General features: G+C 40.5%; 2 protein-coding genes across 5 annotated transcripts; both read right to left on the reverse strand.

Annotated features, from left to right (window-relative positions):
• Positions 1–1,254: 1,254 nt before the first annotated feature.
• On the reverse strand, positions 1,255–6,508 carry znf367 (zinc finger protein 367). Its single transcript, XM_076270730.1, has 5 exons — positions 5,101–6,508; positions 4,106–4,256; positions 3,791–3,910; positions 3,560–3,698; positions 1,255–3,051 (listed from the first exon to the last, which is right to left on the reverse strand). Exons 1-5 carry the CDS (start codon positions 5,374–5,376, stop codon positions 2,799–2,801), a joined length of 939 nt encoding a protein of 312 aa, XP_076126845.1. The 5' UTR covers positions 5,377–6,508; the 3' UTR covers positions 1,255–2,798.
• Positions 6,509–6,629: 121 nt separating this feature from the next.
• Positions 6,630–23,763, reverse strand: cdc14b (cell division cycle 14B). Of its 4 annotated transcripts, none has more exons than XM_076270726.1 (15): positions 23,259–23,763; positions 21,218–21,308; positions 20,963–21,038; positions 20,315–20,407; positions 17,951–18,027; positions 17,742–17,808; positions 17,592–17,654; positions 17,091–17,178; positions 16,288–16,518; positions 15,998–16,136; positions 13,493–13,664; positions 13,158–13,255; positions 10,474–10,569; positions 9,189–9,441; positions 6,630–7,193 (listed from the first exon to the last, which is right to left on the reverse strand). In XM_076270726.1, the coding sequence occupies exons 1-15, from the start codon at positions 23,359–23,361 to the stop codon at positions 7,173–7,175; spliced, it is 1,668 nt and encodes a 555-aa protein (XP_076126841.1). In that variant the 5' UTR covers positions 23,362–23,763; the 3' UTR covers positions 6,630–7,172. The 4 variants fall into 4 exon arrangements, with proteins under 4 accessions (XP_076126841.1, XP_076126842.1, XP_076126843.1 ...); XM_076270727.1 differs by lacking the exon at positions 23,259–23,763 and adding an exon at positions 21,568–22,407; XM_076270728.1 differs by lacking the exon at positions 9,189–9,441.
• Positions 23,764–23,898: the final 135 nt, after the last annotated feature.

The raw sequence follows: 23,898 nt of genomic DNA on the forward strand, positions 1-23,898 counted from the left end.
TGCAACCTGAGCAGTGATTTCATTAAGCACAAAATGTGATAAACTGCACAGGTTTATTTGAACACAATTACATTTACAAAGTGCCTCATTCAATGACAGTGCCAGCAGCACTGTCTAATGTCTAATGCCACCAACTGTATACTATGCAGGGATGTGCTTAGTGAAGGATGCATAAAACATTTAAACTGGAGCAGTTTATGTTTATCATCCTGTTTATCACATAGACCCAGGGGAGTTGCTAGACATAAAACTACTGGGGCAAATGCAGGCACAAGCACCGAACCTTGACCATCCACATTGTTTTTTAAAATGTTGGCTTATATAATATAGTATTGCTTCCTTTGCTTAGCCCATACTGCCACTGCTGCTCTAAACTCCTGTTAGAGGTAGACTATAAATGTACTGTAGGTATAATTGACATTAGAGATCAAAATGAGATCTTCATGAAAATATCTACCTCATAGCCTACCTTGGGTAAAAATGGGGTACAAAAGCCTGCATACGCAAATGATAACGACAAAACCTGACTTGTCAACTAACCTATAGTCTCTCCAATTGCATGCAACCTAATAGGCCTTCATATTTGCTCATGAACATGTCCCCATAGTGTACCACTGTAGCTGCAGTAACTTGAGTTAGGTGGAATCGATTGTTTTTGTTTTTTTCCATACAGACAGTACTCGGTGACCTTGAGAAACAGAGACCTGTGACTAATCCCTAGAATTCTCTTTTATCTAGCTCCTACATTCACTACCTAATTACAATTTGATGATCAGATAAACTATACTGCTCAAAAAAATTAAGGGAACACTTCAATCATACACCGGATCGGTACTCTGACACTGTTTGGTTCTGAGCACAAGTAACTTTTGAGGCGAGTGTTTTATTTTGCAAGAACGGTCAGACATTCTGTGAATGTAGTTTGAGAATGGCGAAAAGGGTGGTTTTAACAATTTTGGAAAACTGTAAGTGTTCCCTTAATTTTTTTGAGCAGTATATTTTATTAGATATGTAGCCTAGTGTAGAACATATCTGATCAGTCCAGGAATGTAGATCTACTGTTGATGTAATGATAACGAAATTTCAATTCTTTGTATGACCAGTGCATGTAAAGAAATTGACAATAAAAGCCGACTTGACTTGATAACATACAGTATTCACAAGGAATATTAGGCTGTAGTTCAACTGATATCCAATGCAATTCAAGACTCAAGAAATACATTTATACCATCTACAAATCAGTCACACTCAAAATCAGAATTAGATATAATATTTAATGAGAAGCAACAGGCACTAACTAGTACTATGTGTTGCCAAAAAGAGGGTAGAAAAAAAATCCATTTACATTGTGTGGTCCACACAATAAGAGCCTTCTCTGCTTAAAACACAACAGAAATTACCAGGACCTGCATGTATTACATTCTGTCATCAAAAAAATGATGTAAGCACTTCCTAAATAATTCCGTTTTTGCTATCTCAAAGTGATTCTGATATATTAACTTTAGTTAAATGTCAAAAAAGATTAAAATCATTTTATCTTTACTTTAGCTTTAGATCGACTTCATTTGGTGTTGATTGCCAATACAAAGGGTTTTCCAGTATTAACACAAACTAACATATCTGCGCTGCTTCTTTCTGCTGCATGCTATGCTAGTTTTGTTGACTTTTTCCCAAACGCAGAGCTGATTCCTGGAGGCCTGTCATGTAGTGTTGCAGGGAGAAGGACTGGAAAGAGCATGAGAGGATGTTGGTCTGGTGAAACCCTCGGTTATTGAAGTCACAGATAAGTGCCATTTCCTCACACAGCAGTAGATGATTTTCAGGGTCACTTTGCAATCAGTTCATTGGGAGACAGAGAGCCGCCAGGACGAGGTGGTGGTTAAAAAAGCACCAGTACCTCACAATCCTCAGTCCAGCAACCACTTGTTGCCACTTCTTGGGGCAAATTGAATGATCTTCCAATGAGGGCTTCAGGCAGGTAGTCGTTCTGAGCGTGGTATATAGGGATTAAGGATACTCATCTACGTTATGGTGGGTTGGGTGGGGTAAGACTTGCAAAACATATCTCCTAACCACAGCAGTCCCGGTGAGCAACCAAAACAAAACAAATCCCTGCTGACTTTCCTTATTAATGTAAAGGCCTGAATCTGACACCTCAAGCGAAAAAAAAAAGGTGGGGCGTTAAATGATCCACATGAGAGTGTTAAATAATAATTAAAGACAAACCAAAATAAGTGCACTGAAAAGATGTGTGTCCATTAAGAGATTGGTTGATTTCTGTAAGATAGCTAGCTTTTAATATAAAAGACAGTAGCCAATCTGGGACTCTCCTGGATCGCCATTGTTTCCTCCCCTCCATTACACCACCTGTATGGACTCTCAACATAAATTTACCATCAAAAGTGGCCACTACTCTTCCTACTGACATCTGAACATGCCCTGTATTTTTTTCCACGCAAACTCATGTATGTACACAGAAATACACTTTGCACACTGTCAGACTGCTAAAATCACAGAACAAAACGACTGAAAACAAAGCACGAAAACTCGTTACAACAAAAAGTGCAAAATAACACAAACACACCAACCAAAACATGTTTTCCTCTCTCTTCCTACTCCCTCTCTCTCTTTCTCTCTCTTTGAAACACGGCAGAGAACATTCTTCATATAATGATAACAATAATGACATCTACCGTCATAGCAGCTCTAAAATACGAGTACAACTGGAAGCGGAAATAAGGTGCTTTTAGCTTAGGTTCCACCCTTGGGCGGGCGAGTGTACAGGGTACATTGGGGACTCATGGAGACAGGTTGTTGGCCAGCTCGATGAGGGCCAGTGCCCCATGCAGACGCTCTCGTTGCTCCTGAAGACGGCGTCTAGCTGCCCCACCAGCGCTGGACTTCTCTTCCTCTGGAGGGGTCTCATCCTCTTCCTCATCTGACTGCAGGAATTCCAGAGGGTCCTGCTGCTCCTGGTCCTCCAAGGTCCCCTTTCCGCCTGGTTTGCCCTTGGTGGGTGGGGGGACACGCTGTTCACGGGTCTGCCAATATCTGAGAAATGGGAAAAAGAGGCTTTATTACATGTGTAACAACATTTAACATTACCATTGAACTGAAAAGTAAGCACTGACCTCAAAAATCTGTGAGTGTATCTCTATGACTGAACATTGGAAACTAGGGCCAACAAGCAAAGTCTGCCACGCATTAACTAATTAAGGCTAATTTAATAACATCACAAAATCATTGTAATAATTGACATTAATACCATGAGAAAGTATGGGTCAGTGCAATACTCCCTCACCCCACAAGATGACTTTGTCTTTATCATTATGGATTTGGCTGGCACTTTTATCCAAAACGAGTCTCCTAGGGGGAACTCAGGAGTCCTGCTCAAGGGCACCACCCGTGGTAACAAAGGAATTATGTGCAAAAAACTTTGCTCCTTGCTTTGCTTGTTGCCCGTCAATGAAATTAGGCCCCTGGTGTCACTCACATTGCACTTGCCTTAAGTGTGTATGTTTGAGTGTGTATGTGTGTGTGTATAAATATTTGCACTCACTTGGCTAGCCACTCTGCAACAGCCTTGTCGTCCACACTTTGGGCCTTCCCTGGGCTCATGGTTGGTTCTTCTCTCTTAAGGCGTGCATATGGGTGTTTGGGGCAGTGGCGGTTGGCATGGGTGAAGCGACTACCACAACCTGGACAAGAGCATGAAATACATTCTGACACTCAGTACACATTCATTATTGAAAACATCACATCAAAGGGAAACAGGTGTAGGGCCCCTCACCCTTCTCTGAGCAGACAAATGGCTTCTCTCCTGTATGAAGGCGCTGGTGTGTCTTCAGCTGACCACTCTGGACAAAAGCCTTTCCACAACCCGGGTAGTCACAGAGGTAAGGTCTCTCCCCTGAATGACAAAGATTCACATAAGTTATGATAAGAAGGGGTTATTCAATTCTCATGAAAAAGCCTCTAGTGTTGTATATAGCCCACTAAGCTATTACTTTGTTTTGAATAACACCTTACAGGCAATACAGCTGTTTTTATATTTAGCACTAAGATGTTTTAACCATACTTTCCACAAAGGTGTGCTGTTGCTCACCTGTGTGCGTACGCTTGTGAGCCTGTAGTGATTTCTCCCGGGGGAACACACGGTGGCAGATGTTGCAGCGGATTCTGCTAGAGGAGTTTTCGCCCTCTGAGATCAGCTCCCGTACCGTGTCAGCGCGCGGACGACCACGGCGCATGCCATCCTAAGAATACGAAAGGATAAAGTATGAGCAAGTCATTATGACTTGAACTACTAGTGACTGAATAATAAATAGATTCTGTGTCAGCTATATATGCATAATGGCTTATTCAACCCAAAGAAACTACCAGTAAAACAAACGCAAAGAGAAATCCGCCCTGTAGAAAATGTATAACAGCCATAGGACTGTAATTATATTGTTACTAGGCTACACAACCGATAAAACCACATTCATTTTTGTACATGGCAATAAAGCAAATTATACATTGCAAAGAAGGATACACTTGACATCTCTACACATTTTTGAGACGTTTTAAAAAGATTATTGTTGAACATTTCCGGTTGGGATTTTGGCGCGCGCAGAAACGTCATGCGAGGACAGCTGCTACAGTAGGAGTTAGAGGGGTTTAAAATCCACCTTGTTCATATGAACGCGTTTCCTCTATATGCATAAACATATACGTATACAAATGCATACGTATATAGAGACATATAAACTTTATAACAAAGTCTAGAGCACTTCAAGGCAATAATCCGGCATTTAATTACGATTATGGAGGAAGCCTTTATTTCCCGCACTTCTATACTTTTGGCCTACAGTAGGCCTACTAAACTGTACAGCCCAGTCATATCGGATTATTTTAGTCCATTCGTTTAAAAAAAATTGGGCTACAATAAATGCATGTCTTAAATTATTAAAAACTGAAATCCACTCTTCGCTCTTTGTCGTTCCATATTGAATAGGCCATAATCCAATATCTTACTCTTAAAATAACATTTTCATAAGTCTGACAATAACTTCAGACGTGTTACTGAGTTTGTCAGTGTACCATAACTGTAAAACCCACCTTTATGTGCTCAGGACAAGCAGCGTGGTCAGTCTCGCCCGTGGAGCAACTCTGGGTAGGCGAGGCGGGTCCGGCCCCTGAGCCGGGGCTGAGGGTAACGTTATGCGCATTCTCTCCCCATTTCCATGGGTATACCATAAAGTCGCTGAAACCTGGACTTGTTGGCATAAGTGAGTCAGTCTTGGGTTTTATAGGGGTGGTCTTGATGACAGACACCAGCACTCGTTTTGGTGAATCGTTACAAAAAATCACTTGAGGAGAATTGCTCTCTGCCATCGTGGCAATCTTTACTAACTTTACTTCCCTAATAAATTTGAAGTGAAAATTAGCTTTAAAATAGCCTACGCCACTGGAAAAATAACGCTGCTTAAAAATATTAAAAGTTAACTCTTGCAAAATTCACGCCCTCCAAAAAGTCTTCTCCATCCACACAAGACGAATAGCGAAGTATTCCTGAAATCCTTGATCAGCTTCACAAAAATCATTCATTTCCAGAATTAAGTAAAGGTGCGCAGTGTCTCGGGGTTTTCCTAAATGCTAGATAATACCATTCTATTTCAACATTCCGAATTCTATCTCGACTGTTCTCTGCTCTGTCGAATGAAAATTGTCTGCCGGATACTGAACCACTTTTCCCGCGTTACAAATCGCGCTCGGGCGGTCTGTTCAGCGAATCATCTTCGAGATTGTTAAAGAACACCCCTTCGCTGTAGCGGAAAGAACCTATTAAATGTGTGATTCTGTGATACACAGTAACCAATAACAAGTTTAGAATATTCGTAATATCCGGCTTTCAATGGGCTTCCTTATCCAATGATTTTCAAAAGTTCTGTTACACGCCCCTTTAGATTGACAAGGGCTCCGTCCAACAGAAGCGAATGTTCAGAAAAATTAACCAGTGAACGAGAGCATATCAGTTTCTCCCGCGCAGTGCAACGAAAGTTTCTGATATTTTGGTTAATTTAAAGGGAAGGGGGATGGGGAGACGGCGCCAAAGTTGCGAAATGAAACGGACAAAATGAAAGACGGATAGACAACAGAATGACATTTCGAGAACTGAAAGTGAACTGAATAAGCATGTGGGTCCATGTATGGTTCATAATCAGTGGCAAATGAACAAGTATACACTCTATACTCGGAAAGGTAGGCCTAGGCTAATAATAGTTCTGTTAATTCGAATATCAAAATATAGGCCTACTGTGCCTTCTGATTGTGAAACTTGGTTTAAATCGGTATAGCCTATAGAATCGCACTCTCCATGTGATCTGCGTTGGTTGATGAAGCAACAAAGACGTTCCAATCTCAATCGCCGAAATTTTTTCCTCGTATTTTTAGCACTAAACGTCCATTTTATACCTGCACACAAATTCGGTGTGGTCAAGGACACATAAACGCAACGGCAGGATGCTACAAAATGTGGGGGTGTCCGATTTGTCTGAAGGCAACGCATGTATCGTGTAGGCACACGTGTCTCACGTGTAACTGAAATGAGGTATAGCCTAAACTAACAAAGATGACTTCACGTGGACTGGTCAGAATGTTTTTTTTATTAAACATCTGCTATTATATTCTACACTGGACATTAGTACAGTTTAAATAACGGAAAAAATATGAGGATGTCTGACCCTGAAATCATGATTAAAAAAGGGTACAAAATAGCCTATATACACGTATTTACACCACCATTTTTTTCCAGGATTAACAAATGCTGGTTATGTACAGTTTAAAGTATTACAGGTTAACTGTGGCAAAATAACAGGTTTCACCCAACTTTTTTTCCCGTTTGTTTAAAAAAACGCAATTTACACATATCATAGCATTTGTGGGCCTACTATTAAACTTGTCGATACAATGTAGCCACACCAAGGGTAGGCCTAATCTAGTCATTCGTTATTGAGAAAGTAAAACATAAAAGGCAGTTGTCCTTTTCAAGGAAATCTCCTGGGTACAGGCCATATGCTTGTGTGTTTTTTTCTTGTTTAAAAAAGTTGTTCATGCACATTCCTTAAAAAGTATATGCCAGATGGTCAGTTCAATGCAGTTCCTGCACAGCTCATCGCAGAAGAGGTGCTCTAGCTTTGGCTATGGAGTGACTGCAAAGGAGGAGAAAAAACAATTGGTTAAAATGTAAAGCCATTACAACAGACCTCTCCCCCCATATCCAAACTTTGTACCTTCACATTTGCTATATGTCATATGGTGGTTATGTGAATTTGACAGTGAATGTTAGGTATGATGTTGAAACCAGTAGATGGTTGTATAATTACCAAAACTAGTCAACCCTTGATTTGTTAAAAAATATACAGTGAATGAAGTGTTCAAAATGCTTGTCAGGATACATAAGATAATACTAGGCCTAATGGAATGCTATTTCTCAAAGTTCATCATGCTGTCAATCCTGTTGCTCTCTTTCAGTTAGCTTACATTTACAGGTTCCTCAACAAGTTACATACTGAAAAAATAATAGGCACCTCTCATGGAAACCTAGATCTTATTATAACCCAATTGTGTACTATTCATAATATGTATAATAAACCAATAATACTCATATAGTATTATAAGTATAAGGACAATACAAAAGGGTGGCCCCTTTTAGATTGAACAAAAACAAAGGTATTTAAGAACTCGCATGGAAACAAGATGCATGGAAAACATGGAAATAGTGGTAAATGCGTCTCATTCAGTGCCAGTGTTATTATAGGTTTAAGCATTTCAAATGTTGTAAGCGTGATGCTAATTTAAGTTAAATGGCATACAACAAGCAAAGCAAAAAAAGCAAACCCACACAGATACACACACAGGAAGAATGCAGAGGGCTAGAAAAGGCCAGAAAAGACAGGAAAGTACCAGGGTCTTGCAAAGCGCACTGACTGTAAAGAGGATTGAGATTTCCTTCGTCTGGACTCAGCGCGTCTGCAACAAGTCAAAAGTTTCACAGTGAACAGCTTCAGTAGAGTGTAACGTTTCTGTATGAAAACATACACGCACTGTGAGGTGTCACAATCGAAAGCATACTGCACGTCTGACCAGGCATATGATTCAAACCATTTGGTTTGGTGCATCACCACTTTGTTTTTTTCTCTGCCAAGACAGAAATGAAGAAGCTAATCACATTTCCGGCCAAATCTGCTACAGAAAGTTACTATCCCCCTGGGACACAAAACACTTGTTTCTTATTATTTTGCAAAATGGAAATAAGATTTTTTTGTAAATGACAACCAACAAGGACAAAATTACGTTTCAGCTTAAAAACTACTTTTTAAAGCTAGACACACAAATTTGATCAAATCATGGTGGTCAAATAGATGGTGACATGATCAGGGTGGGACATTAAATATGCTTTTAGTGATTTCTATCTAGTGCACCACCTTTTGACATCCTATCATCGGAGTACATCTTTAACCACCAGAGACAAGGTGTGAGATGGAGTGCTGACTTTCAAAAACATATCATAGCTATATTGTGGCACATCAAATTTGCCAGCAACATACTGTAAGCATGTCAGTATGTGCACTAGCCCTGTCAGTATGGAGAAATACAATAACAGACCACACAGAAAAAAAAAAATCACTAAAGGGGGAGTTACAACGGTATTACTCACGAGTGATATGAGCAATGAGCAACATGAGCGATAACGCTTTATTTGGTTGTAGGAATACTTAGAACAAGTTTCGATACAACTTCTAGCCAACAACCTATGCGCCCATGAGGAAATCGAAGTGGAGGAAGTTGAAGGTGAGCTCAGAGGAGCTGCAGTGAAATTCAGTCGATCCACAGACCATGCAAGCAGAATATGTGGAAGAGGGCAGTGAGAAAAGTTGTGTCTTGAGGAGACAAAAGTAAAATGGAGAAAAACAACAAATCAGCCCCTTTAAATTATTACTCTTCATCAGCATCCTCTACTCAGCCTCTTTCCTCTCAGGAGCACTGGTCTCATGACAACTGGACGAGCACAGCTGGATGGACATGTGTACCACACCCAATCAAACTGTTTGTGGACCCGTGCTCATGACGGAATTGAGGTGAAACTAGGTGGAGAATGCCACTGAAGAGTCACAGAGTTGGATTACGGTCTGTGGAGGACTTACTGGGGGCTGTAAGCCCATGGCAGCCCCACAGAGTGTAGAGGCACTGAGGGGGACTGGACCAGGCTTCTGTGGGCCATGGTGCTCGTGGATGCTGTTGTTGATGATGTGGTTTGTTGGGCTTAAGCAGTTACAGTCCCATTGCTGAACAGTGATGCGAGTGGTGGCTACATGGTCAGTGTTGGCTTGATCCATTTCACTGGCCATTACGTTCAGGTTGCCTAAGGACCTTGCTAGCCTTGAGTGTGAGAATGAGCTGACAAGAGGAAAGCAGTTAGTCATCTCATCATCTCAATTGATTAAACCTGAGGACAGAACACTGGACATCTGACTCCGACAAAATTTTGCTAAAAATAGGCTTTTGTTAAAATTTCAGATATACACAGTGCTATAGGTAGGGAATTTCCCACAGCGGCCAATCAACAACCAAAGCCATTTACCATCAAAATCAAAAATCAAAAACAAAGCAACCTGTGTGGACAAAAAAACATCACCAACAGAGCAGCCTTTGAGCACTTCACTAGAGTTATCAAATAAGTAGTAACAATGACGGAAAATTGGTTCAAAATAACTCTTTTTAAAAGGGAATCTTCACTGAGTGAGTACTAGGGCCTGGGATATACATCTTGATAAATCCACAATAATTTCTCTTCTTTTACCTAAGTACTGCTTTCTTTTATGCTTCTGTTGTATTAAAGGGATACCAGGCAAGCCTGATGCTTTTTCTCTACGAAGCTCCCCCTAGCGTCTGTACGTGTCGATACGTGTGCGAGCCCTCGCTCGGTCTGAAGCCCTTTTCCTTTTCTTTGCATCTTCCGTCAAGGGTTTTCGCTGCTTCTTCGCCGGCTCTGCCATTATACACACGTTTGCAACAATCGCTAGTATTTCGTTAGCCTGCCTCTGTGCTGGGGATGCAGGATGTAAACTGATCCTGATTCTCGCGATGTCCGAGACTATGAGACTGAAGGTTGGCGGGATATTCTTCCTACAGGCAGTAGGGGCGGGCGAGAGAGTCTTCATTCACCCTGTAATGAGTCATTTAACCATATACCGACTTGCGAAGATGATTAATTAACAAGAAAACGTTGCCTGGTGTCCCTTTAAGCAGCTGTGGCAAAGAACACATCATGATTTGTTCAAAAGGTAAAAGCTAAATAAAAAGATATTTATATTTAGGCTGTATTCCATTGGCTGTGTGAAGTATGTAAAATGATTGTTTGCTGTGTGTGAAGTAAGTAAAACTATTCTGTTTGCTGTTTCTCACCACACTGACTGCACTCCTACTAACCTCCCAACTGTGTTCGATCCTCCAAGGGATGTCCTGCTTCTCTTTCTAACGTCCTTCTGGGGCTTTGCCGTTTGTGCACTGGACTGGAGAATTAACCTGTTTCCGAACAAGAGAAAAACAATTGCACAGGGCCGAGAACTAGAGAAAGCCAAAAACCTCTTCTGGTCCTATCTGGTGTAAACTGTGTTCTCTTCTCCACTGTAGAGCAGATCAAAGAGGAAATAATCAAGTCCTGAAGTGAAAAATGTATAACTTCATTTTCGTTTCTGACACAAGGAAAAAGGTGGCGAAAAGTCAGGGCTTTTTATCCCTGGCACTGAGGAGAGAGGCCAAAAAGGCAAGGAGGCCAGCATGGGTATACCAAACGTGAAAAACACATCAAACCTTGTAAGTGTTGCAATATAACCAAATCAGGAAAACAAAAAAACATGGACAGACTCCCTCATTCCAAATTCTCTCAAGCTTACTACTACAATGTAGCCTGGGTTTGAGGATTTTATTCCTGTTCAACTGACTGGAGGGGCTTAGTCTTTGAGAAGATTTTGGTGAGAGTCTGTGGTCTGACCCCACAAAATTAGTCTGTAATTCTGTAATCACCGCTTCAGGAGTGTCCAGATTTATGAAGCAGTTCTCTAGACACTATCACAAATTGAGAAAGGATTAGAACTTGAGGAATGCTTAGGAGACGAAAGGTTAATGCAGTGGGTTAATCATTTCCTTCTGAATCATACGATGGCATGACTGAATATGTGAGTAATATGCTATCCATTTTTATCCCCTTTTTGCTACATTCCCAAATATTAAATCCACCACTTCAGGTTTTCCAGGGACCAGTGTATAATAACAAGTGGTCTTATGGAGACTAGTTTGTGGAACTGGGTCCTACATGCACTCATCCAAGCTTTACCTACAATATTCTTTCATAGCAACTGTTGTGAGATTGGACGATATTTGCAAGACACTGGAAAAGTGCCATTCTGCAATTAAGAATTTCACCGACTACTGATGACCTATCAATAAGTGGCATAGCAAAATAAACTATTTTTAAAGATACAAAGTATAGTGGTTGAATTTACGGTATGCAAATGAACTTAATTTCTGCACATGCCTGGACTGGAGACACTACTAATAGGTCTCAGGAACAGAATAAAAACTAACTGAAGCCATTTTATTACATTTCTAGTTTAATAGTTAAGATTTGGTGGAGGGCGCTGATTAAGGGGGTGGGGGGGAGTGGGATAGAGATGAGTGGGGGTTGGGGCACACTTACAGCACTGCACTCTGGCTCCTGGGGATGGGGGGAATGGGGGTGGGGCCCTGGGTGAACGAGGCTCACCTACACTCCTAAACCGTCTATACAGAAATGGATGACAGAAGAGGGGAAGCCATACACAATCCACCACAGGGCAAGGCTACAGAGGGAAGAGATCAGCATGGCTACCAGCCATCTAGACAGAAGGATATATTAACACATCACAAAAACAATGAAGAGAGGGACAAGAAAGGGATAGGATTTCAAGACAAAAACAAAAAGAAGGGGAACATGCCATGACAAGCCAGCATTTAAGCCACTATTCACACTCCAGGAGAATGACTAGTGTGTGTAGAGTTGTTGTTTGATTAAAAACAAAAAAGGTTGTGGTACAATAGTAAGATCATAGGAGTTCATGAAAATCTATGTTCATTCTGTACACAGCCCATTATTTTAGTTAATGATAAATGCACTAGAAATGCAATACAACTTGGCCAAGAATACTAGCCAACTGAAATCGCTGTAATGCAATGCATTTTTGTTACCCATTCAACCTGGGGAATACAAGCAATCATTTGTATTAGCCTATGTCTACTCTGACCTTAATGAAATGTCATTAATCGAATTGAATTTCAGGACTTTCATGTGATCATTTCATACATTTCACATAGACCTGACTACAAATCACTCTCAGCCTAAGACTGCATTAGCGGTATATCCCGGAGTTGACTTGATCATTGGCTTGTGGTGACTCGGACATAAAGACATCACTCTGAAGGTAGAGAGAGGCCATGCACTACAAGTGTTACATTTTGTTCATGCAATGAGAACATACGGTAACACCATTCACAGTCCAGTCATGTTAGAAATAAATCACTAAAAGACTTCATTAAGAGGTGTACAAGTAGATATATTATTGCCCACATTTCTCAAAATGAGGACATTGCTGTGCTCTACAACTCTCAAAGGAGAAGTACAAGTAAGGAAAACTAGGGACAAGCAAAGAAAAATGCTTGAGTTCAGACATAACAGAGTGGCCCCTCTAGCTTCTCAAAAAAAATGAAAAAGATCCATTTGTTTTATTAGAAAACATGTCAAACGGAACCTTTTGAGTTTTTGTGAGGACATGATTGTTTGGGACAGGAAGACAAGATACTTTGTTTCAGAAGATTTCAAAATTGCTTTTCCAAATGGTATTTGCTGATGTCAAACACACTAACCTGACTGCTGTGCAGTGATACACTAGGAGCTGTCAAGTTACCAGCCAATTGCAGAGCATTTATAAAAACCACACTTGCTGACTTCTATTGAAGTGGTTATAAAGAAACGTCACTGGATAATTACAGATGGAACTGCAGTATGCGATATGCGGTCCCAAGACCTCAGAGTAGGCTGAGCCAAAGGGGATGAAGGTAAAGCGGATGACACTTACGATAAGGAGCCAGTGGATGCTCTGGCCTGTCGTCTGCTCTTCAGTGCACGAAGTTTGTCCCCTTGAGTGATGGCAGTGCTCTCATCCTCATCATTGTACTGAGGAGTGGTCACAGAGGTTATTCACACACAGTCAAATACAATGGGCCATGCAGGTGTTTTTCATTATCAATGTATTGGCAGGTGTACAAACTATCCACACCCGTCTCTTGCCTTCCCCTAGTTTCCTACATTCCTTCCCTTTGACGTATCCCCCACACGTCACCCCATGCTACTGTTTCTGATAGCTCTTCATCACTATTCATGTCTTCATCACCTTGCCTCTCTGAGACTCACCAGCTTTGAGCCTGCTTTCCTGCTCGGCCTGCCCTTGTTGCAGTCATTGATAGAGATGTCGTCCACACCAGACAGGATTCCTGTGACGGTAGCCATCTTATTTGAGCCATTCTCCTGCTCACTCAGCTTCTCACGGAAGAGGTCGCCTTCTACCCACAAGCCATTTTGCTTCCTGTGTGGTGAGGTCATCCAGGGAACAATTAGTCAAGTTTGATCTAACATTAAGTCTTAAAGTAGCCCTTGTGTGCACTATGTGAACCACACTGACATTTCAGAAAATATGTTTCAGATTTTGTGTTTTTTTCTGTCTTATAAAAAGATAATGGCGAATGAAAGACAGGGTTTCTGTAGGTTTCGAGATACATTTAAGACTTTATGAATTAAATTTAACACCTACATGAAAACGTAAGGACTAGTAGAAAGAACTACAACACACAGAACCGACTATGAATGCCGCCAACATATTTTCTCCAAAAAAAGGGGGGGGGGGGGGATTCAGTAGTAAATGAACGTACATATTTAACTTAAATAAATGTAATAAAGTTATCCAATGCTGTTTTTTTATGCTACGGGGCTCCCCCTGCAGTTTGGAGTATGCATTTTACTCATTTGTGGTAAATAAAACTCTTGGCTAGCACCCTGGGGTGTATTATTCCATCAACCTCGCTAATGAAGACGGCTCTTAACAGAAATAGCCGGCTTGAACTAGTGTAGACTCACTTGAGGCTGGAGCCGTTCCATTAACTCAAGTTAGCTGCATCTTGCCTTCGTCTTCAAGCAAAGCTTAGATAAGCTTAATGTCTGCTCGTGCACAAGGTAGAAAAGTAGACCAAAACAGTAGATTGACGAAAAGAGGATATACAGTAAAAGGATATATCGTAAAAATTAAAAAGAAATCTAGGAATTCTGTTCGATTTACAAGCGCCATCTACAGGATTTAAAATTCATAAAATTGAACGTTGAGAATTTTTTTTAATAGTTGCCTACAGAAATTGGAGAATAATGAAATCATAAATTTAAACAACAATGGTTTGAAATTAATTGCCAGTTTGATTGTCTTCATTCTTGAACAAAACAAGTGAATGAATAAACAGCATAACCTCAAAACAACTTTGGCATAGGTTATTAAAAATTATAGGCTATAGCCTACATTCTTAAATCAAAAGGGTTCACTCCAAATTATTGCCTTGGTGTAGGTTATTATAAATAAAATTGGGATCAACTTTACATTGTCTCCCATAAGTCTCGTAGTTCTGCCAAAGTGTTTGCGAAATATAATTATCTGAAATGCAATGGCTTCAATGTTCAATCTTGTCTTTCTTCATGAATGTCAAATCAACTGTGTGCTATACAATCAACACATAAAGCAGTTTTAATCATTAGTAGGCTATATAGGCTACAGGATTATATATTTTTGCCTTGCATCAGATTTAATGTAGCCCACTGGCATATTTACGGTCACTGAACAGGCTACTGTGCATGACCCTTTATCAATAGTAGCTTACGACTTCTTTCATTAAAGAGTAGGCATAAGCTATGTAAAAGCTTTGTATAAGAAGCGAACCTGAGAACAAGCATGAACGCCTACTTTGATGTAGACCTACCGTCATGGTACACATTGCACCACCACAGAATACAGATAGCCTAGAACACGTCAACTTAATATTTTTGAAGTTGAATAATTTTCATAAATTCTTCAGATCTAGTGAAAATGTAAATCAATGCTTGGTGACACTGTCGGAAAAAAAGTTTCAACTTCTATTTTTGAAGTTGTAGGCTACAGGTAATGAGAACATGAAGGCACAGGTTGACGGAATAGTCATTTTCAGACTGATGTTTTTGCAACACAGCTTGATTAAGCTTGAGTAAGTTAACCTCCTACGGAGCAGGCTAGTTCAGTGGCATACATTCCCATAGTTACCAAGCTGGGTTTCACATAAACCACACTAATGGAAAGGAACTCTCACTAAAATTAGCGAGACTTGTCAAAATAAGCCAGGTTTAGCCTTAAACGAAGTTGATGGTCACAGTACATGTGGATTTGTTTACAAACCGGCAAAGATAATTTCCGAAGGGTCATGTTGACTGACAAGGTAATATTACACGATTTAATACAAATAGTAGGCTATTGCACAATTACAGTAAAGCAATTCATGATTCTCAATGTTGGGAAGCAAGTTTCAAGGCTGATTCTCTGTAGCTGGCTAGGATAGGGCAAGTTGCAAGGCTGATTCTCTGTAGCTGGCTAGGGCAAGGTGCAAGGCTGATTCTCTGTAGCTGGCTAGGCTAGGGCTGCAGAGGGCACATGAGTCTCCCCATTACAACTTTGTTTACCATCAAAATTGACTTTGAAGCTGTTATATTAAAGGTAAAAAAAACTTGCAGAGAATGCCTTTAAGATCTACAGGTAGTATGCAATATCTGGATATACTCTAGACTTTTTTAAGGTATAACATTTTACTTTTGGAGATCCCACGGAAACCCTGGAAAGAATGAAAGACTCACTCTTCCACAAAATTCTGCTGTGGTCCAATGACTGAGCCAGGTCTGCAGATCCGGATCCATGCAATGGCTTCAGCAGCTGTCAGTCTGAAGTGCTTCATCAGGTAGCAACCAATCAAGGTCCCTGTCCGGCCAAGGCCCGCTATAAATAATGAGGCGTATACTCTGATTATATTAATTACTGCTCATCAATTACATGTTTGATTAGTCTTTGTATAAAACTATGAATGTCGTGTGTGTATGTCAAGCAACACACTCACATTCAAACTCAACTCTCTTACACACATACCCACCTTTACAGTGAACAGCTATAGCTCCCTTCGCATTCTCGCAGATGTGTAGGAACTTGCTTACAATGGTGTCAGTTGGTGTGCTGCCGTCCACAAAGAACAGGTCATGATGCTCAAAGCCCATATCGGTGAAGCGCTTGGCATCATACATCTTCTTGTTGAGCCGGATTACAGTGGTGATATTGTGTTTCCTGAAGTATGGGAAGTAGGCCTCAGGTGCATGTAGAGGATAGCCTTAAAAGGGAAAAGTACAGTAATTTCCAATGTATCAGGTGCCTCACGTATAAACTGCATGACAGTGTTTTATGCACAAACAAAAACTTCACCAAACCAGTGTATTAACTGCAGTTTATGTAACATAAAAAAAACAAATTTTACATGGGTATAGGAAACATGCAATCCGTAGCATGTGCAATACCACTCAGTTGTGGGTTGAGTGCCCACATGGGGTCCATTAAGATCACAAGGTGCCCAATGATTGTGCCAAAAGAATGAAGAAAAGAAATCCATGCCCATAGCCTGCCTGCCCCCGTATGAACCTAGCTGAAGACATTTTGCTAAATCAATGTATAAACCTCAGTTAAGTGAGGACAGAACACAGGGGATACTGCAAGGATTATAGGAACATTAGCACAGAAAGGCTATAGTAGGACATCATAACTATACATTACCCAAAGACAAACCCTGGCTTTACAGCAGTTCCCCACTCATCACTCACCAACATGTCTTTGCAACATGGCCACACAGTCAGGCACATTAAAAAGAGCAGTTAAGAAAGCACAGAATTACACCGTTCATTTTCATACCATTCTCAATTTTACTCTTTGGATGGGGCCCACTGAAAGCCAAAAACTTCCCAGGAATAATCCAGTTGAAGTCCCCATTCTCTGCTCTCTGGGTGGAAAGAAATGGTTAAGTCAAGTCAATTTCTAACGCACATTTCCAGACACAAACTACATTATCTTTCATATTTGTTATCATTATATAATATAAGACTTGGTGAAAAAATAATATGTAGGAACGATGTAGGAGCTGAGCGTTGAACTTCATTCAACTTTCAGAACGCAACACGAGGCTCATCAATGTCAGCTTGATATAGTTTAATATATCTTGATATATTTGAGGAACTGCTGCGGTATTTTTTTTTGTGTGATCTCCGCGCTAAATGGGGGCTCCAGCACATTGAAAATGTATGAAAAGGGGCATTCCTACATTGAGTTACTTTAATCAGTGAATAACTTTTTGTCTGTACTAAAGTCCCTGGAAAATGCACTTTAACAGATCTACACCTAACATTCAGACATTACCTCATAGTGTTCATACTCCTCTACATCAAAATTGGAAAAGTCGAGCCATCCAAACCGCAGTGCCTATAAGACAGATTTTTTTTAAATTGTCACCACGATTTCATGTCAGTCAGCAAAATAATAAAACAGTCCTTTATATTGCAAACATACCTTGTGTACAGCTCGTAGGCAGTCAAGAATATTCAGATTGTACATGCAAGTTCCAAAGGAGGCATCTCTGATCAACAGAAAGAAAAAAAACAGTCAGAGCTTACAAGTCTGAAATGCAAGTTATCTGGAAAAAGGAACAGGCAAATAATATATAGCCTAATGATTTGCGATTCAGATTCAGAAGCTCAGAAGATGGAGGCCCTGCTCACCTGAAGGACATATATGTAGCATTTCTTGACATCAACAGGCTATAGGCCTCCTCAGGTGTTTTCTCAAGATGCAATACCTTCGGGGAAAATCACCACAGACAATTAACCAAACCCAGCAGACCTTCTTTTCAGTGAGTATGTCCAATGTAATGCTATGTAATGTTATGGACACCAGTTGCACAAATACAGATTAACAACACACACATGAAAACAGGATTCCCACACCATGGTTAACTTCAAATTCAAGGACCTTTCAAGGATTTTCCAGCTCAAATTCAAGGACTTGGGACCAAGGATTGGCCATATCTCACACCCGGTGTAATGTGGCGCCAAGCATAACGCAAGTGTTATTCATATCGTACACCCAAGTCAGTGATGAATTTTTTGCCATGCGTTCTGCTTCCAAAGGTTACGTCCAGGCTTCCGCGAAAAATAGGATTTTATTAGGTTGAGGCAACAAAAAAACGAGCAGCTCTGAAAACCGTTGGACCCAGAAAGAGATTTATTATCCCTTTATTGCATCATCACTTAATAACTGAATAGAGAAAAGCACATTTAAAGCACAGCAGTGAAGTCACTAGATGTAAGCAGCCCTTAGCAACGAGTCCCAGGCAACGACTTATTTTCAGGACGAATATCCTTAAAAAATGTATTCAGCCATTTGAACATTATTGGGGTAAGTTATTTTTTTTAGGCTATGTTTTCGATTGTATCCCCTTGTCAGTCAATAGTGAAAGTAAATAACTGAGTGTACAACTCTGTTCTGTCATTGCCTAGGAGACCTGGTGAAGTTAGTTTCAGATGAGTTTGCATAGGAGTTCAAATAATAGGCAAGTGCAGATGCATGTAGGCTATACTCTGCTAGTCACACACAGGGTTTAGTAAAGAAAGTAGTCTATTAGTGGAATCGTGCAAGCAGATTCCTTCAGATGTGCAGACTGTCAAAATACAGAGACATTGTTTGATGTTGCACTGCTGGCTCTTAAAGGGAATGACAGATGTCACTGTCATTGGTTTAAAAGATGTTACACCCAAAACACACCCATGACTGATTGAGAAATATAAGAACAACCCTTTTGAACAATGCACCCGTCGTCTGATCACAAAATCACGCTATTAAATTAGCGAATGTGGACTGGACACTACCTTAATGTTTTTAAACCTTGCGTATCTGACCAGGTGTTTCAGAACGCTAACATAGGGTCCTTTAAGTGAAGTTTACATCATGTTAACTTGTCGACCAAGGATACCTTGTAACAGTTTTCATGTCGAACACAACTATGCAATAAGCTTTTTATTTTTATATGACAGTTGTTGAATTCTACGGGTCATGTAATGTTTTTGTTTTGCATGAACCTGAAGAAAATGCAGTACATCCTATATAGCATTCTAAAATTATCTGAAATTATCTTCTGCATGGATTTGATTGGAACGAGCATAGGCTCATGTAACCCATGCTATCTACTTTGATCGATTTACAGCAGGCTCTGCAGCAGGCATGTGATGGTCCTTTGGATCTCTGGCTAGCCATTCTTTGAAATCCTCTTTGGTGAGACAAATATCTTGAAACTTGCATTTTTCAGGCGACATGTTACTGACATATCCGCGTTAGCAGATTTGTTTTAATGTTTCATGATGTGTTTGAAACAAACACTGAGGTACCGTTGTAGCTTTGCGCATGCATGAACTATGTCTATTTTCAAAAACTTTGCAGGGCCTTGAATTTTTTTTTTTTTTTCCAGATTCACAAACTTTCAAGGATTTCAAAGACCCGTGGGAACCCTGGAAAAGGCTTCAGCTTTATCACTGCAGGATAATAACAAAGGCTAGGGCTGGAATTTCAAAATATGAACACCATTTTTTTTATCCATTTAACCCATATTTGTACATGTATTATCAAATTGTGAACAGTTGGAAATATATTTTGGACAACCAAGCACTCCCCCCCCCCCCCCCCCCCCACCACCACCACCCTGCACTGCACTGGCAGTCTGCCATCTAAATACTTCTAGACAGTCTGACTGTTGGACTGACATCCCATGTGATTACGTAATATGCCACTGCTGTCTAAACAGGTCAATAAATATATGAAGCAATTTCAATGGGTTGTACATTCACAAATGTTACAAAAAGCCTCTTAGTTATGTATAACTACTGACCACAATATATTTTCTGGTATGAGGAGGTTCACCAACTAGTGGTTTGATCATTGTCTGATCATGCAGAATCACACTACTTTGCAGTCGCTCACAGAATACAATCATACTATACACAACAAAACAAAAGTCTTGATGTACATATTCAAATAATGGCACTATAGATGGCAAAAATACAACAAAAGCAGCCACACCCAGGCTTACTTACTGAATAGGAGCCAATCAAATAGGCAGCATTGGCTTGTTTCCTTTTGTCTCCACAGGAGTAAAAAATGATCTTTTTCTTTGCAAGTGTGAAGGACTGAAAATCAAACAGAAGAAATGCCACTAATCACATAATTTGAAAAAGACTTAAATTTTGGTCTAGCCTTATTCTGTGGTAATCATATTTCCCCTCAAATATCATGCAACTCAAAGGGAGCTCCAAAATGCCACATGACGTAACAATATGCGCTGCAACATAACTGCTATTAGAGCAAGGGTTATGGATTACACACAGACAGGATAAAAACAACAACAGCACATGCACATACCTCAGGACACTGACTTGAATCACAAGTCAATTTGTGCAACAAACATGCTAGAATAAAGTTTTTAGCCCTCTACATAAGATGCTTAAACATACAGTTCACATCATTGCTCCTATGATCCTCTATGTCTATTGCATTCTTACAGTATGTGCACGGCAAAACCCCACAGGGATAGGACTGAGACTGAAAAACAAATAGAAGGAGCCACTATGCATGGATGCGTGCCATATCTACAGCACTGACTGTGGCCAATTTGTGCCAGTGGTCAAGCAGGTTACCTGTTACACTGCTTACATAACTTGAGGTGTGGAGTTGATATGAGTTACCTTCAGTTTTTTGTTCAGCTTGCAGGAGAAGCGATAAAACATAGCCAAGTTCAGAGGGCCAAAGTCTGCATAGAAGCTAAAACAGACAATAAAGTTACTCTCACAAAGTGTCCAATACCTTCAGGAACGGGTGGTAAAGTTATTAAGGTTATAATTCACTCTTCTTTCCAGCTGAAAGACAGCTATACAGTCAAATTCAAATGGCAGAAGTTTAAAACATCATACAGAAATGGCAAAGGACTGAAGCCAACTTACTTCTCATAAGACAGCTCATCGTCAATGCAAAAGCAGTGCCTCTCGGGGGTGCTTTTGACTTTCTGCTGGAGAATAGCGAAATAGAGTTGATCTAAAAGGAAATGCACAAAAATAATACATTAGAGGAACCACAATGCAACTCCCAAATATATCCAGCTATGTCCTAAATTGTAACACCGTGCACCACAAATAGGCTAATATAGTTTCAGAGTAAGCTCTGCATGCCAATGCCCGAGCAGCACGCACAGCGTAAATTTGAATCTGCTTTCCGGAAGCATGCGATTCAAAATTATTGGCTGCCAGGGTCAGTGTAAGTAAACCATACAAAGCCAAATTCACAAAACACTTACCTTTAATAACTTCAATGCCATTTGTTATCTCATTTCCCTCGTTAGACATCCTTGAATACATAAGTGATCGAGTTGGTCGAACTTAAAGAAGCTAGTTGCCTGACCTACTAGACACACAGCTAGTTTGTCTACGCAGCCTCCGATATTTTTGGTTACAGACTTCTTAAGAAGTCATAACTTTAGATTAGATTAACAGCAGACTATTTTTAAATGGCGTCGACTCTTAAAACAATGCCAACCTGTAACAGATACAAAATAGAGAGTTTACACAGCTTATACTACAGAAACAGACTTGGAAGAGTAGGCTATCTGATGTTTTGTTCATTCCATTCAGTTGACGTGTGGAAACAATGTAACTATCTACAAAAATCTACAATGTAACAATTGTTGCCTAGGCCTAGGGAGAATTCGATGGCTTGAGGTAAAGAACCCGAGTCCCGAATTTCACTTGTGAGCAAATCTAGAAATGTGGGTAGAGCAAATCAAGTGTGAAACCACCCCCTCTGCAAGAAAAGTCCTTTCGCGCAAAATAATTGGTTAGGCAGAGGGTACGCTGTACGTCAATCACTCTACGCACCGCTCTGGAATTTTAAAGTTCTCCTATGGCAAAATTAGCAATTCTAATTGGAGCACTGCCCAAACCGTTGCTAGGAGAAAAGCCAGGTCCGACCAATAGAAATGCAGATGTATTTGAACAACAGTCTCAGATTTTTTTTTTTTTTTACAATGATGTTGTTTTCAGTTCGAACTAATGTCACAGGCGTTGGATATAATATGCGTACATTCCGGGAAAAAGAATCCTGAAACAAAGTATACAAATACAAAACAAGCAAACAAAACATAGACGTATTGTGATAGCGTAGCCTAACACAGAATATGTTATTTTTTTTAACAATCCGACCAAGTAACCGGCCATCTAAAGCTCTGGAAGCACAGCTCAAGTCCGGAGGAGCAGCTTTTTCCTAGTCTAGTCTAGCCTAGTCTAGCCCTAGACGCTGGAAATCCAATAACTCGCAATTCGCCCATAGCCCATGACATTATGATAGAATTAAAAAAAAAAAATTAAGCCCACGGCTACGACAGAATAGCCATTTTTTAACCAGAACAAACCTATGCCTGATAGCCCACATATTAAAAATGACATCAATATCGAAATGGTTGTAGTCTTGAGGATGGGCCCTGGGGGGAGGGGGTAGCCTACCTGTACCAGGCTACTTTAGGCTAGGCCTACTTTCTTTGTCTAGGGTCATTTTCGATCAGCAGAAATGGTTCAACCCTGAACTAAGAATAGTTGCCACTTGCCAGTCTATAGGCCTACCATTTAATGCATGGATCTGCTGTAAACTTATGGACTTCTGGATACAATGCTTAACCTACGCTAATCGTAGCCCAAACTATTTTTCTGCTCTTTAGACGTGGCCTACATGATCAGGTCAAGGCTAAATCTTGCATACGTTCCGCAAGTTAGTCTGTTACTGTTACTCCTGTTTTTACAGTTGCAACCCACCGGTGTCGCCATATTTAATTAAGAGTGTTGGGAATGATCATGTCGACAACGTTGCCCCAGTGGAACGTCAAATAGGCTAGCCTAATCTACGTCGAAGGGGGGCATACGGTTAATGTGTTTGTGCAACCATGATAGTTATATATAATATCGATTCAACATTGATATTTCCCCTGTTTCAACCTACCTGTTATGCCGATATAAATGTCTGAGGTCGGCTCCGCCTCTTCTCTCTTTGATGCACAGACTCTTTTCCCCGACTCTCGCTTTCTTTCACATTTGCGTTTCATACTTGTTTACGCATGCACAGCTGACATTTTAAATACGCAAGCAAGTGGGCTATGCTAAGGTTGCACTGGAGATAACAAGATTTTCACTGCTTAGCTCATCGTGCTTTCATTCCAAACGCTGCAGGTCTGAGCAGCCATCACAGCTGGTAGGCTATTGCAACGGCGATGTCAATTTTTCTGTGCGGCCGTGACGTCTCCAAACAGGGCAAAAGCAAGTTTCAGAATCCCGGACTGTGACGCAATCATATTGCTACTGAAGAAGAAAAAGTCATTTTGATATTCCGAGTTCTTGAATTGCAAAATGACAATTGTGAAAACTTGCAGCAGACTTTAATATGTTTTGCAGTACGCAGGGCTACTACAACATATGAAGGCAGCAGGCACCCTTTCCAAACTGGAACCCTCCGTCACGGCGTCACGCTCGCGGCAGTGTAGGGGATAGGGTCTAGCATTGCGTTCAATACAACTCAGAACTCGGCTTTTTTGAAGCCCTGGAACTGTCGCTAGTCGGAGCTCCAACTCGGAGGAAATGTATCT

The sequence above is a fragment of the Alosa pseudoharengus genome, unplaced genomic scaffold, assembly GCF_046254945.1.
Source record: "Alosa pseudoharengus isolate Yale_2024_CS ecotype anadromous, Long Island Sound unplaced genomic scaffold, YU_APseudo_1.1 YU_APseudo_1.1_scf_6, whole genome shotgun sequence".
Classification (NCBI taxonomy): Eukaryota; Metazoa; Chordata; class Actinopteri; order Clupeiformes; family Clupeidae; genus Alosa; species Alosa pseudoharengus.

Coding starts and splice junctions, on each gene's coding strand:
- cdc14b (XM_076270726.1), bottom strand. CDS start 23,361: ATGAAACGCAAATGTGAAAGAAAGCGAGAGTCGGGGAAAAGAGTCTGT. Junction 18,028..20,314: donor ATTTGATTGGCTCCTATTCA/GTAAGTAAGCCT, acceptor TTTTCCCCGAAG/GTATTGCATCTTGAGAAAAC. Junction 9,442..10,473: donor GGATCGAACACAGTTGGGAG/GTTAGTAGGAGT, acceptor TCCTCTTGTCAG/CTCATTCTCACACTCAAGGC.
- znf367 (XM_076270730.1), bottom strand. CDS start 5,376: ATGGCAGAGAGCAATTCTCCTCAAGTGATTTTTTGTAACGATTCACCA. Junction 4,257..5,100: donor CTTGTCCTGAGCACATAAAG/GTGGGTTTTACA, acceptor TCGTATTCTTAG/GATGGCATGCGCCGTGGTCG. Junction 3,911..4,105: donor TCACAAGCGTACGCACACAG/GTGAGCAACAGC, acceptor TTTGTCATTCAG/GGGAGAGACCTTACCTCTGT.